Source organism: Siphateles boraxobius, unplaced genomic scaffold, assembly GCF_051911475.1.
Source record: "Siphateles boraxobius isolate OS27281-9 unplaced genomic scaffold, OSU_SipBor_1 7, whole genome shotgun sequence".
Classification (NCBI taxonomy): Eukaryota; Metazoa; Chordata; class Actinopteri; order Cypriniformes; family Leuciscidae; genus Siphateles; species Siphateles boraxobius.
The window spans coordinates 31,766,002-31,784,960 of NW_027509197.1; the positions used below are offsets into that span (position 1 = coordinate 31,766,002).

The 18,959-nt window shown below is 36.9% G+C and overlaps 4 protein-coding genes across 4 annotated transcripts; 2 read left to right on the forward strand and 2 right to left on the reverse strand.

Annotated features, from left to right (window-relative positions):
• Positions 1-331: 331 nt before the first annotated feature.
• On the forward strand, positions 332-2,522 carry LOC143723691 (glucose-1-phosphate adenylyltransferase). The gene is made up of 8 exons (XM_077216405.1): positions 332-934; positions 1,057-1,146; positions 1,231-1,310; positions 1,404-1,519; positions 1,861-1,958; positions 2,051-2,119; positions 2,197-2,255; positions 2,339-2,522. Exons 1-8 carry the CDS (start codon positions 743-745, stop codon positions 2,457-2,459), a joined length of 825 nt encoding a protein of 274 aa, XP_077072520.1. The 5' UTR covers positions 332-742; the 3' UTR covers positions 2,460-2,522.
• asnsd1 (asparagine synthetase domain containing 1) lies at positions 2,431-4,642 on the reverse strand. Its single transcript, XM_077216404.1, has 3 exons — positions 3,239-4,642; positions 2,949-3,130; positions 2,431-2,833 (listed from the first exon to the last, which is right to left on the reverse strand). The coding sequence occupies exons 1-3, from the start codon at positions 4,640-4,642 to the stop codon at positions 2,587-2,589; spliced, it is 1,833 nt and encodes a 610-aa protein (XP_077072519.1). The 3' UTR covers positions 2,431-2,586.
• On the reverse strand, positions 4,564-5,832 carry asdurf (ASNSD1 upstream open reading frame). Its single transcript, XM_077216406.1, has 4 exons — positions 5,670-5,832; positions 5,476-5,529; positions 4,778-4,853; positions 4,564-4,695 (listed from the first exon to the last, which is right to left on the reverse strand). Exons 1-4 carry the CDS (start codon positions 5,745-5,747, stop codon positions 4,655-4,657), a joined length of 249 nt encoding a protein of 82 aa, XP_077072521.1. The 5' UTR covers positions 5,748-5,832; the 3' UTR covers positions 4,564-4,654.
• Positions 5,833-11,242: 5,410 nt separating this feature from the next.
• On the forward strand, positions 11,243-17,174 carry slc40a1 (solute carrier family 40 member 1). Its single transcript, XM_077216557.1, has 8 exons — positions 11,243-11,585; positions 11,729-11,796; positions 12,366-12,525; positions 12,664-12,779; positions 13,939-14,065; positions 14,796-15,044; positions 15,674-16,294; positions 16,521-17,174. The coding sequence occupies exons 1-8, from the start codon at positions 11,552-11,554 to the stop codon at positions 16,832-16,834; spliced, it is 1,689 nt and encodes a 562-aa protein (XP_077072672.1). The 5' UTR covers positions 11,243-11,551; the 3' UTR covers positions 16,835-17,174.
• The last annotated feature ends 1,785 nt before the right edge of the window (positions 17,175-18,959 follow it).

Sequence of the window (18,959 nt, forward strand, 5' to 3'; positions counted from 1 at the left end):
AAAATATTGAAGGAAATGTTTAAATTATGATATAGATATGCGCAAAATCACATTAATAAAAAAGAATTGCCTATATAAATCCATCCATCTAACACAATAACATCAAAGTAAGAGACATTTTATTTATAAATGAAGATTTTTTAAAATGTCACCCGTTAAAACGTCTTGCCTTTAAATTATTTAACATTCTCGAGCCAATAACTTGTATTATCTATTAGAATATGATTTTATATAATGTATGTAATATAATAATGTTACATAAATTAATTGGTATGCCTACGCGCACGTGTACGTCTATTGCATAAGTACGTCATGACGTAAATGAATCACTGAACCGGTTTCGGAGTGTTCAAAAGATCCGATTCGCGTTTTTTTTGTGTCTTTTTTTGTTTTTTTTTACTCTGAATAAAGTGTACAGATTTAATATAGTATGCACCAATACAGAACATACATATCTAGAGAGTCCTCAGAGTGAACGACCCCTGCCTACTACCCCTTTAGCGTTTCGTAACGTATGAGCTAACATAAGTAGCCTTCGCGGATATGCGGACCGCTTTGATAAAGTTGAGAGGACCAGCACTGCACATATCTGGGTCTAAGGGACTGAGGAAACTACAGCAACCTTTACCCAGGGAATGTTCCTGTCGAAAGGCCCAGAAAGTGTACAACTTTGCGATTTCATCGAACTTATTCAAAATCATATGCTGAAAAGAGCTGTTTGCACTTTCATTTGCAGCTGAAAATGAAAGCTGTTATTTTAGCTGCAGGTTATGGAACTAGACTGCAAAGGGATATCCAGAATGACACGACTGGGAATTTCAAGCATCTGGCCGGCATTGCCAAGCCGCTGCTCCCCGTCGGTCAATGTGCCCTTATCTCACACTGGGTTCAGGCACTGACCAAAACAGGATGTGTGGACACAATTTATGTGGTTGTGAGTTCAGCATAACTGCTTAGTTTTTAAAAAATATGACCACATTGAGCTTTGAGAGTAATAGTGTGTGACTTGAATGGTTATTGTGCACAAAATAACAAATTGTATCATCTATTGAACAGACAAATGATCTTTACTTTGAAGCATTCCAGCAGTGGGCTCAAGAATTCCCCAATGTTAATATCATAAACGATGGTACTAGAAGAAACGAGGTGAGCATACTGGAATGTGGAATGGAGCAATTTATGGATGTTCAATGTTGTTGTTTTTTAACTCCCTTTCAATTTTTTCTGCAGGACAGACTGGGTGCTGTTGCCTGTATTCAGTTGACAGTCAAGTTGTGTGCTGTGGATGACCACTTACTAGTTATCGGAGGGTATGACCAGCTTCAGACTGAATAAGGCACTGTCTTTCAGGCAGTGTTTGAGATAGCTTTAAAAGAAAAAAATATATATTTTTCATTTTGCAGCGATACTTTATTCAAAGAGGATTTCAGCCTGAGGAAATTCACAGAAAGGTTCTTTGAAGTGCAAAGTAATGACAAAGAGAGCAATTTATTGCTGTCATACCAATGCAAAGATGAGGGTGAGCACAAAAGCAGAACAATGACCCGGTTTCACAGACAGGGCTTAGATAAAGCCAGGATTAGGTCTTAGTTTAATTAGGACATTTAAGTAGCTTTTATAAACATGCCTTAGAAAAAAAAAAAACATTATTGGTGTGCATCTTGAGACAAAACAATGGCACTGACATATTTTAAGATATGTTAGTGCGAGTTGCTTTCAGTTAAAACAGCTCAAACATGCATTTTAGTCTGGTACTAGGCTTAAGCCTTGTCTGTGAAACCAGGGGATAATGTTTTTAACTTTCCTAAACATATGGTCACTGGTTTATAAATCCATTTTTTTTATCATTTCCACCTTTAGAAACATCCAAATATGGGATTCTGGAGTTGGATGAGGACCTTAAAGTACAGCGTATGAAAGAAAAACCTCTTTTAAGTGAAACAAGTTCACGTAATGCAGTATGTTTTCATTTGCATTTTGAAGACATTTCAGTACTTTTTATCTTTATTTTTACACGCAATGTCTTTAATTGCTTTTCCTCGTTTTGCAGTGTCCTTGTTTTTACTTGTTTTCAAGAACCACCCTTCCTCTTTTGGACATGTTTCTTAATGAAAAGAAGGTACAGTTGATCTATGTTTATTAAATTATTCTATAGTGTATGTTTTTTTTTTTTAAATCTTACTCTCCTCCATACAGAATGCACCCATTGAAGACCGGGACGCACCAGGGACCTTTCTGTCATGGCTCATATTAAGGTCACTTAAAGGCAGACTGTAGACAATAAGGCATTGTTTTTGCTTGCATTTAGTAACATTAATCATGCTTGGTTTAATTTTAGGAGGCCTGTGTACGTGCACAAGATATCTGGTCGATTTGATGTGGGGAATCTTGCATCATACATAGAATGTGACAAATACTTCAAGGACCAACTTCACAATCCAACTGTTTATTTAATGTAGTTCAAACATGTCATGACAATCAAACACGAAAACTACATTCAGAATAAAACTGTATCAGTACCATTTTTGAGTGAATTATTGTCACAATCTTGTTAAATTAGAAGGGACAATAGTCACGAGTATTAAATCAGGTGGCGACCAGCCTTTTGCACTTATCTGAGGCCTTTTCATGGCTATTTTCTAACTTGGCAATTCTAGAGCCAAACTGCATGGCTCTCTTAGGTAAGAGAGCAGAGAGTCCCAATCCTAACTCGACAGCTGCTAGCCTCAATAACAGCTTTTCTCCAACTCCTCTGGGTAGAGACAAGTCAGCCTTCTCTGACACCGGTAGTCCATTAAGGAAACTGACTACATCTTCATCCAAGTATGGAAATCTGAGTTAAAAGAAATATACAGCATGTATTATGTGCAATACTATAGAATTTTATTTTTGGTTGAACAAGTTCTTTAATCGAAGATATTTCTTGAGCTGCAAAGTGTCACTCTTGCCTGGCCTCTTTTCCATGGTCGCCAATGATTCGGTCATCCCTTCCCAGATTTCTCGAGGATATCCGTCCCAGCTCCATAGCCAGCTCTTTGACGAGTCCTTCCAGTCCAGAGCTCTTATACCGCACTCTGTGTCTGGAGTATCCCGCCAGCTGTTCATCTGCTCCGATGCCAGTCAAAATCACCTTTAAGAAGAGGAAGATCAAATTTCATGCAGCGTGACTTTAAGTCTGTACAATGACATCAATTTTCATATAGACATAATTCAAGTGCAAACAGAAAAACAAAGTAACCTTTGCTTCTGAAATATAAAGCTCTTCTTCAACACCCTCATATATGATGCCAGTTCCTCTGGCAGCAAACCAGACGGCACATCCAAGGCTATCATCCAGAACAGTGTCCAAAGGGTGAACCAAATGACGGATGCGTTTCTGTCGCATTTCTTGAAGCTCCTCTTGAGTTACGTTAATTTCGATAAAGTTCCACTGGCGGTTTGGACTGAGATTTTTTAGTTCTTGCACACCAGCTCTTCCAGTTATTCTGTCTGGCACATCAAAGCAGTTAAAGCTCTGCTGATCTGATAGAGTTTTATCAGCATCACAGTCTTTCTTCTTATTTTTCCCTTTCTTCAAAGACTTTGGAGGCACTTTTGCCTCTTGGATTTTGAAAGCAACATTGAGTAGGTCAATGGGTTTGTCTGCAGGAATATGCCTATCAGCAAGGGCAGCTAATATCATTGAATCAATTCCCCCAGAGAAAAGAATGGCAATACCAGCTTTTGTATAATTTAAGGGGACTGCCAATTCATCTTGAGCAGGTAGGTAACAAACTCTCTTACGAACAGCCTCGCTTAGAACATCAATGAGCGTGCTGACCATCGCTTTCTTTTGAGTGTTTGTTAATAATTCTTTCAGACTTGCAACAGAGGTTTGAGAGGCATTCTGAACTTGTTCAGTTTTAAGAGATGAAATTGATGTATTCATTGGACAAACAGGGCAGGTCAGGTAAAGTCCAGAACTATTTGTGTTTACAGAGACAGATCGGGGTAGACTTTCGCATTTCAATTCCGAACTTTCATTTGGCTCATTGCCATTGTGGAAAACCCATGGATAAAGATCAAAAACAAATGTCCCTAGGGATGAAGAGTCCGTTAGGTCAAACCTGTAAACTCCAGTAGGTGGTACTTCCTGCCACTGAGATTGAATTTTATCTGCTGGCTGGGAAGCAACAGATGCGAGTGTGAAAGATGCTCTTTCAGGATCAAATTTCCAAAGCAGACTTCTTCTTCCGAAAAAGTCCCTCCCAAACCAGATACAGTGCTCTGCTTTTTGGTAATAGATAAAGGCCCAGGGTCCTTTGAGTTGTGACAGTAAAAATATCACATCTGAGGCACTCTGCGCCATTGACAGGTGATGGAGAACAACTTTGGTGTCATTATCTTCCCGCTCTACACTCAGACCACCAAATACCTCTCCATTCCAGAGAAGCATGTTCCCGTTGTCATCTTGAAGAGGCTGAGGTGTCAGGCAACCCCTCATATGAAGCACATGTGCAGAGAAAAGGAGACTGCAGTCTGAGATTGTTACTGTAATGTCCCGGCTACAGTTGGGCCCTCTGTATTTGAGATTTTCATGCACACACTCCTCTAGTGGATCATGCGGTGTGGTCAAACTGACCACACAGCAGATCCCACACATGATCCCACGGAACTAAATATCCTGATATTCTTTCCTCATGTTATCAAGATCCTCTATAAAAGGCAAGATGACAGTATTAGAAAGAACTCAAAACGGTTGATATTTATGATTTTATTCATTATTTATGAAACTTACTTTTACATGAGCTAAGACTCTCTCCTTTGTCTGCCAGGAAGAATATATTGCTGTTGGGTTGCTGTGTGTATACTCTCTATAAAAATAAGGTTAGGATTACCAGAAAATAATGATATTCTAGCAAAATCTACATGTAATCCAAAGAATATGGGTAATCCTAAATCCTCTTAATTTAAATGTATGCCGTGAGAAAACCACTTACTTTGACGTAAATGTTAATATTGTTTACATGTTAGTACATGCAAGATAAAAGCAGTCTTTTGAAGAAGGACGAGAATTTTAATATTTGATCCCAAATGTGTTGGAAAATAGCAATAGATTATGTATATAAATTATATATATATATATATATATATATATATATATATATATACTGTATATATAGAAAGAGAGAGAGAGTGAGTGTGTGTGGGTGTGTATGTGTATACACAACAAATAATTTGTACTCCTTTCGTATACTTCTTTTGTTACTTTTTCAATAGTAAAATTGAAATCGCTAAGCACTGAAAATATTAACCATATAAATTACAGTTAAACGCATATTTTTAAGCATATTAACTTCTATAGGATGTGGAGATGAGTACTATGCAGTTTTACTTGTCATCTATAATTGAGTGACAGCATCTGCTACTCAAATCTAGCATGACCTAGCCTATATGATATGGGACAACATACATACATACAAACAACATACATACCCTGTTTTTCTTCAAATTGCTCAGCTCGTCGACTAAAATCTTTTGCTCTTTTATCTGTGAATAAATCGTTTGGTTTATTGGAAAAAGGGTTTGTAAACAGTGATTAAAAACATAAATGACTTTATAACTGAAAAGTAACGTAAATTTATGATTATGTAGCTATATAGGCTTTGCAAAAATGTTTAATAGGAAACCTTCTTGTTTAGCTCCTCTTTTTGTGCGAGCTCTTCTTGAGTCCCAGGTTCCGTTCGCTGTAGGTTCTTAGAAGACATTTTATATCAAAAGTCAAAACGCTTCATCTGATTTAAGGAAACATTTCCACATGTAGCTCGATCGTCAAACACAAATGACGTATGTGTGTGTGTGTGTGGGGGGGGGGGTCTTCTTCTTCTTCTTTCGGAGTTTTATGGCGGTTGGCAACCCAGCTAAATGGTGCATTTACTGCCACCAACTGGACAGGAGTGTGCTTCACTCATTAATATAATTGTTGTTGTTTTTTAAGATAATTTGCGTCACTTTGGTTAACGCTTCTTTAACCAAAGTGACGCAAATTATCTTTAAAAAAAAAATTATATTAATCTATATTCTGTTAACCAATCCTGTTTCCCTTAGATACCTCATTAAAGCACTATAAACCCTTTTCTCTTTCTTTGCGTTTTGAAATATGCTTTTAACTGATTACTGAATATATTAATACCTACGTAGCTTAATGATTCTGTAAAATCGATTATTTCTCTGTTGTATTCTGTGCAATGAATTAACACGTGTTCAACTGTTTCTGACAAGCCACATTTATCACAATTCCCAGATTCTCTTTTCCCTATGATAAAAAGTGAGTAATTAGCATGTATGCCCTATTCGAAGCCTAGATATTATGGAATCTTCCTTTCTGCTTCCGTATTTATTTCTCTCGACCCCAACTTTATTTTGAATTTTATACAAATGTCTACCTTTTATCTCATTGTCCCATTTTTGTTGCCACATCTTGTTTAGAGCCGATTTTATTATTGCTTTAACTTCAGTTTTACTCAGTGATATTAATGTCTATTACATTGCGTTTTAAAGATCTCTTTGCCAACTGATCAACCTCCTCATTACCCTCTACCCCCACATGTGCTGGAACCCATAAAAATGAAATGTTTACCGGGGGGTACAGACAACGGCGCTTTAAAAGTGCGTCACGTAAGTGTAATACCATTATGTAAAATTTAACTGTTTAAAGAGAATGAAAATAACGGTTTGACAAGAGGCTGGAGCATTTAAGCAAAGAAATGCGGATGAATGAGGATGATAGATGAGTAGTTTTTCATAACTGAATGTGTCGAGATAGAATGTAACCTTTTTTGGGGGGCGAATTGATTATCATTTGTATAACCACAGTATTACTACAAATATCATGGTTAAACTATGGTTAGTGTTGCACAATCATGGTTAATTTGTGGTTACCATGGTTTAACTGAGCTGTATGCCAAAATCATCAGTATTAAAACAATAGAAGCAATAATTGACAATAAAAACAAAGGTTTTTTTTTTTTGTGTGTGTGTGTAAAATCATGGCTTGTTTTCGTAAGGGTAAGTTTACAAGAATAACAGCTCAGATTGGTCCAATTCTTCCAAACCCTGCATTTTACAATATTTCAACATCTAGGGCAGTGGCCCACTATCAGAGCAACCAAAGCAGCTGATATCTGTCTCAAACTGATATTATCTGATACTGAAACATATCCTACCATACTTTAAGGAGAACAAAAAAGTATCATAATACGGTTAGGTTCTTTTTTCACTCTTGGTGTACAAAACATAATATTCTTAAAATATTTGTGTGGCCATGTAGCTGAAGAGCTTTGCTCAAGACATGTCAAAGCACATGTCATTGATTGCATTTTAAAGTCAAAGCTGGCTGGCTTTTACTGTCTTACTCTAAAAACAATGGAGCCTCTTGATTTTTTTCTCCCACAAAACTAAAGAGTCAACAGCCAAAATCCTAAATCCAGAATCCTGATCTATGAGTTCATTGCTTGTGATGACAAAATGTTTTTTTAACACATCCCTAATTTACCATAAGTAAATTTTTTGCATCCAAATATATTTTGTAATATTTCACATGCACCCAGGGCAATGATCTTTAATTAAGAGTTTTTCATCACCAGAACCTAGAACTGATATTATCTGATTTTATTCTATCTGATATCCTGCTGTACCATACAGGTAAAGAAAATGAACATTATATAATAACTCTTATGCAACATTTATCCAATTATCCAAAAAATGTTTTTGTCCTGTAACAAGAGCTTTGCTCAAAACATGTCAAAGCACATTGTTTGCATTTTAACCTTGAGGGGGAAAAAAGTTTTGTCAAAGCTGACTGGCTTTTAATGTCTTGCTGTAAAAATGTGTTGAATCCAGGTAGTGTTTAGGGTACAATGGAGCCAGATTCATGAAGACATTGCTTATGATGACAAACGGTTTTGTAATACTTTTGAAATGCACATCCCTAAAATGATCACGTGTATTGAGACAAAAGTCTTTGTGAAAAAGTAACCAGATTTCTGAAATGTAATCCAGGGACATTTCCTAGTTTAGTGGTTAAAATATCATTGAAATCTCACTTGTTTATTATCTATGAATTAATTAATATTGAGTTGTACTTTCACCCAAGTGGCATAGCTATGTTGCAGTGTATTATCGTGCTGTAAAGCGGGGACATTTCCGGGGACAACTCCAGTTGGAGACAGGCCACCAAAAACCGGAAACTGTACCCAGAAAGCCGTTTATCTGGTCACCCTATGAAAAGTCTTCCTCTAGCTATGCTTTTTAATAAAACCAAGATTCTTTTATCATTCATAATTGTCCATCAGTGTAATATTTCCATATTGTTTTGTTGGGCTGGCAGACATAAACTTTATTTTAAGGTTTGAGTCACCGCAAGTGCACACTATACTTGCACTTCATTATTCAGATGAATAATGCATAATAATGAATATTAAGCAAGCAAGCACCTGGAAGTCATTTTAATCTGTTGTCTGTTGCTCTAAACATAGGATCTATTGGTTTTTGTAATCATTCCTTAGATCCCACTCTCCTGTTTCGTAAACTTCTAACCTCATTCATGACACAGAAAGCCTGCATTTACTGAATTACAGTGTTTGTGTTTGTGGTCCTGTTGATTGTGCATTAGCCCCTGTGCTGTATAGTTCTGTTGAAATGTGTTGTCACCCTTAAAAGGCTTAAGTGTTAAATCACGTGAACAGTGTTTACTTGTGTGTTTCCACCTCTAATATCACAAACACACTAGTTTGTTTGGGTTCAGTCTTGGTCATGGCAGCAATCCTATATTGATTCTAGACACCTGTGTAAAGTTTTGATCCTTATCAGCTGAAAAATTGCCAATGTCCAGGGTTAGTAAATGTATTGGGACAGTTGCTCAGCTGATTTGTCGGGTAGAAGAAAACCACGTTTAGTTAGTTAATCTAGATATGGACCACAAATGGGGGATGGGTCCTTACCATAAAAACCATGTATAGAGCCTGAATATTGTTGTGGTGTGTTGAAAACGTGTAGTTTGATAAGTGGGAAAGTCACCAGTGTCGGATTTCATTCTATGTTATAGATGTAAGCACAAACAAGTAAGCACTTATATGGTCTTATGAGACCAACATAGTGATAGAGAACACAAAACCAAGTCTGACCAGAATAATCTGTTTCCATGTCTCAGATTTCTGTGGATGGATCTGTGTGCAACATGACTCAGCTTTTGAGCCTTCTGTGAATGGGATGGGTTTCTAATCGTCAGACTTTTTAATCAGGCCCACAACCAGTGTTAGGTGTTGCTTTGTCACACATATAGGCTACTGCCAAATACTGCAGCAAACAAATATGAAAACCACTAACAAAGAGGTATAACGACACAATCCTCTCTGTTTGTTTTGTGATTAGACATGTCATTGCATCACGTTATTATTTAAAAACAATCAAACCGAGCAAAGCATTACTTCACTTTTTATGCATTATCATGTCAAAAAATAAAAAAATTCAAGAGATAAGAAAAACATGTTATTACTTTTTCCATGAGCTTCTGCGTCAGAAATAAAGCAGTTCCATGAAGAACCTTTAACATCCATAGTACCTTTCCATTGCACAAAAGGTTCTTTATAGTGAAAAGGGGTTCTTTAGATTAAAACGTTCTTCACTCTAAGTAAATAAAACATTTTTAAGAACTGTTCACTCAAAAGGTTCTTTGGGGAACCAAAAACGGTATAGCCATTTTAGCAAAAAGTGTATAGCCAATTTTAATTCAAGCATGTCCACTGAGACTAGAAATTACTTTATAAATTATAAAATACTCTAGTGCCTCTCATGGTTAGGCAATAATTGAGTTGGAGAGGTGAGTGTGCAATAACTTTCCTTCAAACCGAAAGCAGAAAACAAAACATGTCGCTTTCCATGTAACATTTCACATAATTTTTGTTTCCGTGCTAAAGCTGCTATGTGTTAGTACTGACCTGAAAAGAATAAATCTGGATACTATCGGGAAGAGGCATATACTGCCAAACTGTTGGGAAATAGCTGTCAGTAATCCAAAGTGCAACCAAGAACAGTGAGAAAGAAAAATGTTCCAGTACTGATTGTGAAAATAAATATATCTAGATTGATATTCTGTATATAAGACAAAATGAACACTGATTGTGGAAACCCTACTAATTGGCAATAGTTTTTGGATTTTCATAAATCAGTAATGTTCATCGAGGCCTGTGTTGTAGAATTACCCATTTGACAGAATTTTACAGTACTGTACCATTCACCCTTTAAGTTCTCAAATTCAACAGGTCACCATCAAACTGTCACGGTGACATAGCCTAAAGAGATTGTTGATACTGATATGGGTTTTTTAATGGCCAATACCAATTGAATTGACATTGGTGCATATAAGAAACCTTGCTGTGGTAAGTGCTTAACTGATTTGTTTGTGCGTAGGATGCTGTGTACAAAAAAGTTTAGACCTTAAAGGGATAGTTCACCCAAAAATTAAAATTATGTCATAATTTCCTCACCCTTATGTTTTCCCAAACCTGTATGAGTTTCTTTCTTCTGTTGAACACTAAAGAAGACATTTTTGAAGAATATTAGTAACTAAACAGTTGACGGTAGCCATTGACTTCAATGGTATTCTTTTCCAAATATGAAAATCAATGGGTGCTGTCAACTATCTGGTGACTGATATTCTTCAAAATATCTTCTTGAGGGTGAGTAAATGATGACAGAATAAAAATTTGAGGGGAGAAATTAAACACTTGACTGCATGTAACTTGCCAAATTAAGAATTTCCACCATTAATGCCCATAAAAAAAAACATGTGTGACAACTTGCCCCAATGCCATCGTTATATTGTTGACCCTTGCCTGTTTGTTCACTTCATATGTCAAATATGAGAATATTGAATTAAATATTGAATTTTAACTTTGGAGGAAAGAATTCAAAACCATTTTAATTTATAAAGGTGTTTGTAATCATGTAGTATGGAGAAACAAACAATTTGTGACAAGTTAATATAGCCCCCTGTCTCCCCCTACAATAGCATTTTTAGACCTGTTGATTGCCGCAACGAGGCTATTTTAAAATAGCTATTTATTTTGCAGATTCATCTAGTGAATCAAAATCATGACATTGATCTTTTCAGACGAGCTTGTGTTATTAAATATGTTGCTGTGTCACTGAAACTGGTTCCGTCTTTGTTGAGCGCAAAAGGGGCGGAGTCTATTTTCGCAGTATATCAACAGTGTTTCAGACAGCCCGTGTCTGTGGGATAAACACGGAGCTCGGCTGCATCCGTGGGCGCGGGTCTGGCCCTTTCGCGAGTTATATGTTTTTGCACATTTAGTTGTTCTAGAAAGGTTATTTCTCTCCAACTTCAGCTACAGTGTTGGCTAAGTTAGGAGAGGAGAGAAGGGAAAAATTCGTGTTTTGCGCAGGAAATATTTGCATCGAGGATTTACTTTGCCCGTTTAACCCGAACCCTTACAAAAGAATCTAAAGCTTGACAAAATATTGAACAATTACAATCGTTATATAACACACAATGGACAGCGCTGCATCTAAGAAACCTTGCTGTGGTAAGTGTTTATTGATTTGTTTGCCAGTAGGAATCTGTGATCCATGAAATGCGCCTTTGGCTTTACCAAAATAATAAGTAACCTTGCACTTGAATTATTCTTATCGCACTTCTGCACTTTATACATGTTTTCCGTCTCTTCAGAAAGATTTCGCGAATTCTTCACATCTGCAAAATTCCTCATTTACCTCGGACACGCTCTGTCAACATGGGTGAGAGATTTTTTGCATTATGATCTTTGTTTGACAGCTCTCGTTCTAATTTTAATATATCAGTCACAACAACAACTACAAAATTGTTTTTTATTATGAACATTTTTATTACATTTTTATTGAATATTTATGAATATTTTAGATCACGAAGGCTTAAAATTATCCAGAATTTCTTTATTTGTTTTTCTTAGGTTCAGGGAAATTCAGCTATACAGTTTTCATAACTTAATTTGTTATTTTAATGTTTATGTGAACTTAAAATAAAAAAAATAAATAAAAAAAATTGGTTTTGATTTTGGTTTTTGTTACTAAGAGATATCTACCATGACAGCAGAGTGACAGTTTGAGGATCATTAATTTTACTCCAAAACACACATGTGTGTAATATATTCATTATTTGAGTACATTGTTTTATATAAATATGTTGACTGTTGATCCAAATCAGCTAACATAAGCGGCAAAATACTACTGACAGTGACAACTAATTCTTTTGCATTGAATTATTGAACTAGTCTTATTTCAATCACAAAATTACGTTGACTGATGATCATTGTGTCATTATGTTACAGGGGGATCGGATGTGGAATTTTGCTGTGGCGGTGTTTTTGGTGGAGCTGTATGGCAATAGTTTACTCTTGACAGCTGTGTATGGACTGGTGGTTGCGGGGTCAGTCCTCTTACTGGGCGCTATTATTGGTGACTGGGTGGACAAAAACCCTAGACTGAAAGGTAAACATGGCGAAGCCCAAACCACAGAGCATGCAGGGTTATTGTGAAACATGCCACAGTAATTACTCATTAATTGTGCCAGTTATTCCAACATTTTTACTGAAAGCAACTGAGTCTGGATTTGTTTCTTAATTTCAGTGGCGCAGACATCTTTGGTTGTCCAGAACAGTGCTGTCATTCTCTGCGGTATCCTTCTGATGGCCGTTTTCCAGTATAAAGAACAGCTCTCTACCATGTATGACGGATGGTTGCTGGTGAGTTTGATACCTAGCAAAACTCTGACACTGTTTATTTATCAGTATTCACTGAGTAATTAGTTCTTCGAAAACACACAGAACTAACCCATATTTATACACAATAAAGAAAGTCTTCATTTCCAAGAGCAGAACATTCTTGCTGCAGTTCTTTGGCCTCCAGTTTTGTTTGTACTCCATTTTTATGCATATTTTCAGCCTGGGAAAACCCAGACGAACTTCCGGCAAATTTAGATTTGCTCTGCAAGTTAGTCTGGCGAAGAGCCCATTCAAGCTAATTTCCAATCTTTCCAAATCAAGGCATCAATCACAAACGTTGAGACGGGCTTTACAAGATGACGATCGATCTGATTGGTTTTAGGTGTATCCAATTGCGCCCAGGGGCATTTGAGCGACGTCCGTTTCCAAATCGAGGCACCAAGCACAAACGTTGAGGCGGGCTTTACAAGATTACAATCAATCTGATTGGTTTTAGGTCTATCCAATTGCGCCCAGAGGCATTAGAGCGACGTCCGTTGGTGACGCCCCTTTGGAAGTGAGCTGTGAATGAACCTTCCCCAGACCCTAACTCAGTTACGACTGAGAATGGTCTGGTTTTTACCAGGCTAGCATAATGTTTCACTCTGACTTGCTGTTTAGAATGTGTGAGAAAAAAAAGTTTATTTTTCGTAGTTGGCAAAAATTATAAGAGGATATTCAGAGTAATTTCAAGCTCCTTATCAATTCCTAACCTATATAGAAGATAATGTTGTCTAAAAAGAGAAAAAGCTCCCCTCTTTATTTTGCATGGCCTCAACTTAAGTTCATGTAAGTGAAACACGACACCTTGGTAACAAAACGATGACATGCTGTCAGCAGAATCCAGGGATGTCACATGAGTAGAAAGCATGTTGCTTGCTCAATATTAGTCCTTTGAGTCTGTTAAAAGACTGGAAGCTTAACATATACAATAACAAACAAAACCTGCTGTTTGTCCCGGTGTCACTGAGGTCGAGAACCCATATAGCAGACAAAATGTGGCTTGTTTAATGAACCATTTTTTGTTCTGAACTGTTCCTGAAAATTGAGTTTAAGCTTTTTGTGGCAGTGTACTAAAAAAATTAACAATATATTGGACACAGTGACATATTTTTTAATTACATGTTTTTTGTCATTGCAGACATCATGCTACATTATGGTCATCAGCATTGCTAACATTGCTAACCTAGCCAGCACAGCTATGTCTATCACCATTCAGAGGGACTGGGTTGTGGTTGTAGCTGGAGATGATCGGAGCAGTCTGGCAGGTCAGGACTTTTAATGTTTCACTTTCTTCAGCTTTATTACAGTGGCCCCCAAAAGTATTTAGACACTTTGAGACACTAAGCCAAGCTAAAAATATATGAATTTCATATATTTCAGAGTAAACACAGTTGTAGTTCATCACATTAATTAAGGACTTGCCACTAAGTTTAACAATAAAAAAAAGTGTCCAAATCTTTTGTCTTTATTTTTTGACTGATATATCTGTTGTTGTAAAATGTAATAACTAGTGTAACAATCAACTTTTAGCTAAATAATTTTTAATTTTGTAAATTAGTTAGTATTTGTATTTTTTTATTTTATTTAACGGAATGTGTCCAAATACTTTTTTTTTCGACCACTATACTGTCTATAATAATCATTTCACTTAGTCGAGGTAAACTCATAAAATGCATTACAGCTCTTTTTCCATCAATCGTCTTATCTTCATAGAGTGCTTGCATCAGCTGTCATTCCATATGACTCTCATTATAAACCCATCAATGTACCCAGTGAACCCAATAACCTCCCAGGAATCCATGAAAGCATAGCTACCACATAGCTTTCTCATTACTGTTGAAAAAACTAAATAAACATAAAAAAAAGATGTAGTATATATTTAGCAAATGTATATAATACATATTAAGCAGCTCAACAGTTTTCAGAATATAGAGAATATATCACAGATTTTAACAGTTATTCTCTCTTTTGTTTTCTATATTTCTATTTTGGCAGATATGAACGCAACTGTAAGAATAATTGATCAGTTAACCAACATTCTGGCTCCAATGCTTGTGGGCCATATCATGTCATTCGGTTCCCATTTCATTGGCTGTGGTTTTATCTCGGGCTGGAACCTGTTCTCCATGTGCTTGGAGTACTTCCTGCTTTGGAAAGTTTATCAGAAGACTCCAGCTCTTGCCTTAAAATCAGGACAGAAGAACACTGATGACCAGGAGCTGAAGCATCTCAACATACAAAAAGGTTTGTAATACCATCCAAACTCCTCTGCCACTTTTCACTTTTACAGTACATAGAGTCCCATTACTTTTTCTTTTTTTTTTAAGCATTACAAACAAAATCATGTTTTTTGTTGTGAGCACTTTTAGATACAGACTATTATCTAACATTAACATGAGAAGAATGCAATATTAATCCACCTTAAAACTGCAAAAGTGATTTTCAACCTCTCAAACTTTGTGCAGAACCCTGTTCCCTATGGATTTTTCTCATTACAAAAATGTAACATTCCTTAAAATTGTGACATCCAGGAAGTAAACAATTCATTTGCTCAATAAGTTACTTAAACTATAGTGTTAACTGCACTTGTTTTTTAACTAACTATAAACCTGCATATAAGGCTAATTATGAAACTTATGAAACTTTTTATGAAACATTTTCACTTTGTTTTTTCTTCTTTTTTGAAGATTAAGCAACTTTTCACTTATCATTTGCTATCTTTTTACATTTCAATTCCTATTTTGTACCCTATTTGTTGAAAGTGCCTATCATTGTGCATTTTCTAAATGCTGACGCAAAGAGTGACATATGCAGTTATATCTATATCTCTTTACTGAACTTTACTTTTGTGGTTTTCCTATTCACTGTTACAGAGATTGGAAATAGTGAAAGTCCAGTTGAAGGCTCCCAGCTGATGAATGAAACCGCTGAGGTGAAGACGAAAACCAGTTGCTGTTACCAAATGACAGAGCCCATCCGTACCTTTAAGGATGGCTGGGTAGCCTACTACAATCAGTCCATCTTCTTTGCCGGCATGTCTCTGGCTTTCCTCTACATGACCGTTCTGGGCTTTGACTGCATCACCACGGGCTACGCGTACACTCAGGGCCTGAACGGCTCTGTGCTCAGTCTCCTCATGGGAGCCTCGGCTATATCTGGAATCTGTGGAACGGTGGGCTTCACCTGGATCAGAAAGAAGTGCGGCCTGATCAGAACCGGCTTCATCGCTGGAGTCGTCCAACTGTCTTGCCTCGTGCTCTGCGTGGCGTCCGTCTTTGCTCCTGGCAGCCCTTTCGATCTCAGCGTCTCTCCCTTCGAAGAGATCTTAAAACATCTGTTGGGAGACAGCGGCTCGCTGCCTGAGAGTCCTACTTTTGTTCCTACAATTGAACCACAGATTCAGGCAAATGCGACTGTTTTTGAGGAAGCCCCCCAAGTGGAGTCCTACATGTCTGTCAGTCTTCTCTTCGCCGGTGTCATTGCTGCTAGAATTGGTAAGTAAATGAGCAACCAACAGGAAACAATATAAATAGTTGTATTTAGTCCTTATTTTTCGTTATCTTCAAGAAAAGGAAACTGACATCCATATCTTTTTATCACCTGAAAGTTGTAAAGGCAACCTTTGAGACCAAATAACAACAAGTCATGTTTGTGATAATTGTGTGCTGGTGCTCTTTTAATGTCACAATATGTTTTAATTGTTTCTCTTAAATTGCTCAGGTCTTTGGTCCTTTGACTTAACCGTGACCCAACTGATCCAAGAGAATGTGATTGAGTCCGAGAGAGGAGTCATCAATGGTGTCCAGAACTCTATGAACTATCTACTTGATCTCCTGCACTTCATCATGGTCATCCTTGCACCAAATCCAGAAGCCTTCGGCCTTCTCGTAATCATTTCAGTTTCCTTTGTTGCAATGGGACATATGATGTATTTCAGGTTTGCCTATAAAACCCTCCGAAGTCGACTCTTCCTGTTCTGTTCGCCTGAGCAGAAGCCAGATCCCAATATTCCCTCACTTTCCAACTCTGTATAACTATTTAAAGAGACCGTAAGCCAATTTCTACTAGTTTCGCATTTTGTGTTCTTCGAGAACATCGCCAGGAACCCATTCCATCTCTTTTACTAACATGCATGCTTTTGCAGTGCTTGTGCATGATTAAAAATGCTTCTCCATTAGCTAAAATAACAAAGAAGAGACGGAGATGTCCTTAGCGTAGCCTGGAGATATGTCAAAAAAGCATACATTGCTTCCCTTGTTTTTTGTGTTCAAGGTGCTGTAAAAATGCCTGAGGAGTAATTGTAGGGGGAAACACACAAATGGGAACTATGGTTCTTATGCGATATACCATGCTTAAATAACTCCAAAGCAAAAATGGGCATATTTATTCTACTTTTACTTATTTTATATATTGGTTTTTCGACTTTATGGTCATAGTTAATCTTCAGACTAGGTATGTAAGTTTTGCAATGTGTTCTACTTAAGATAGTCGTTTTGTAATGTTTGCCCCTCAATGCTTTTTACAAGCCATGGTTAGTCTCTTTTATAGTTATTTGGAGTGTTCTAGTTATTCATTCAGTTATGCTTATATATTTATATACATGTAGTAGGTATTCTGTATCTCAGCTTCGGTGGTGCTATTATTACAACTCTTCTGGAAAGCAATGCAGACATATATAGTTTGTACATGTAACCAAAGGGGATTTTTGTTCACCATGTGGAAGTGAGGGAATTGCAACCATCTTCAGGTGATGATACACAGGGCAACTTTTTGAGCAATGTTGCTGGGCAATCTTGCCGAGCGATTGTTGCTTGGGCACTTTCCCATTGAAAATGGGCAATACATTTATATCTGGATAATTTAGATCGGTCGTGGGCCCTGTGTCTCATCTGGTTGCCCGTTGACGGCAACATTGCTCAAAAAGTTGCCCTGTGTATCATCACTTGTTAACATTCCGAATATTAGTTGTGTGAACATTTCTTGGAGATTTAGGCCCTGATACACTCGCCCCATTGCAACTAGTTTTTAGCACTAGATTAATTTTGTTCTATTTGATTAGAAAGTAATTTTTAGCACATAATTCTTGTTTTCGCAAAGATTGTTACACATGCACTTTACGTGATTACACTTTGTCCGGTACGAAATAAGTGCAACGAGACACTTCAGGTTTATGGTATTTGCACACAATTGATTCGCTGCCACCAAAGTTCACAGTCATGCAGGAATTCAGAAATTTTCTCTTGCAGTTCTGCATTAAAACTGGAAGATTCTCATATTTGCTTAAAAAATTGGATTTTAGAACTAAAATCTCTAAAACACCCTCATGATTTTGTACTTTATGTGATACCACACCTCAGTTTTTCCTTCATGCAAATCATATGCTAATCTAGATGTTCCATAGTACAAAGTAAACATTACAGACTTGCTTTTTTTAGGTCTTTGAGCCACAAAAGCCACAATCACTCAGGCACTAACATCCTTTTGAAAACCACAGCTGGCTTGACATATAGTTTAGGTATTTTGTAAGTTGTGTAATTTTTGAGGTTGGACACCAGCGGGGCTCCACCATATGCACAGAAAAGAGAAGGGATTGAGTCCAACGTGGACGGCTGGTTTGAAGTGCAGCTGGTCACAAATGCAGGTGCCAAGTGAAGTCAATGATTTTTGACTTCACTTAAGTAAGCATTTTTAATGTTTCATGAGGCCCTTGTGAACATACTGTCAGTTTTTAAACTCTAACTTCATTGTGTCAGTGCATATTGTCTGTATTTCTGTGAATGTGAAGCCTTATTTACGTCTGTAAAATATTTTTATATTCTTGTGTTGACTACTATTATTTGAATTCAGTTTTGTCCTATGTAATGCCACACCGATCATTTTGCCCTTGACAATTACAAAATGAAACGCAATAAATTTTTCTTTTAAAATCCAGTTGAATGTAAGAACAAACATTGTTCTTTGTAGGAGCATATTGATTATGTTCCTGTTGTGTGGTATACTTGCAATAATTGTGGTTCACACTCCAATGCAGGGGGAATATACAACTTAAGACTTGTACTGCATCTCACTTCAACTGAAATAAACAGATTTGTATCCAAATGCAACATTTGAGTGATTGAAATAAGTAGAGGGAGGAATTAAGACGTCATCTGTGAACCC

What these genes read in the sequence shown, in the direction of transcription:
- LOC143723691 (XM_077216405.1), top strand. Translation starts at nt 743, where the DNA reads ATGAAAGCTGTTATTTTAGCTGCAGGTTATGGAACTAGACTGCAAAGG. An exon ending in TGGACACAATTTATGTGGTT is followed by an intron (nt 935 to 1,056) that starts GTGAGTTCAGCA and finishes TCTATTGAACAG; the next exon opens with ACAAATGATCTTTACTTTGA. An exon ending in TGTTTCTTAATGAAAAGAAG is followed by an intron (nt 2,120 to 2,196) that starts GTACAGTTGATC and finishes TCCTCCATACAG; the next exon opens with AATGCACCCATTGAAGACCG.
- asnsd1 (XM_077216404.1), bottom strand. Translation starts at nt 4,642, where the DNA reads ATGTGTGGGATCTGCTGTGTGGTCAGTTTGACCACACCGCATGATCCA. An exon ending in TTTATATTTCAGAAGCAAAG is followed by an intron (nt 3,131 to 3,238) that starts GTTACTTTGTTT and finishes CTCTTCTTAAAG; the next exon opens with GTGATTTTGACTGGCATCGG. An exon ending in GACCATGGAAAAGAGGCCAG is followed by an intron (nt 2,834 to 2,948) that starts GCAAGAGTGACA and finishes CTTTTAACTCAG; the next exon opens with ATTTCCATACTTGGATGAAG.
- asdurf (XM_077216406.1), bottom strand. Translation starts at nt 5,747, where the DNA reads ATGTCTTCTAAGAACCTACAGCGAACGGAACCTGGGACTCAAGAAGAG. An exon ending in AAGAGGAGCTAAACAAGAAG is followed by an intron (nt 5,530 to 5,669) that starts GTTTCCTATTAA and finishes ATTTATTCACAG; the next exon opens with ATAAAAGAGCAAAAGATTTT. An exon ending in GAGTCTTAGCTCATGTAAAA is followed by an intron (nt 4,696 to 4,777) that starts GTAAGTTTCATA and finishes TGCCTTTTATAG; the next exon opens with AGGATCTTGATAACATGAGG.
- slc40a1 (XM_077216557.1), top strand. Translation starts at nt 11,552, where the DNA reads ATGGACAGCGCTGCATCTAAGAAACCTTGCTGTG. An exon ending in ATCTAAGAAACCTTGCTGTG is followed by an intron (nt 11,586 to 11,728) that starts GTAAGTGTTTAT and finishes CCGTCTCTTCAG; the next exon opens with AAAGATTTCGCGAATTCTTC. An exon ending in GACACGCTCTGTCAACATGG is followed by an intron (nt 11,797 to 12,365) that starts GTGAGAGATTTT and finishes ATTATGTTACAG; the next exon opens with GGGGATCGGATGTGGAATTT.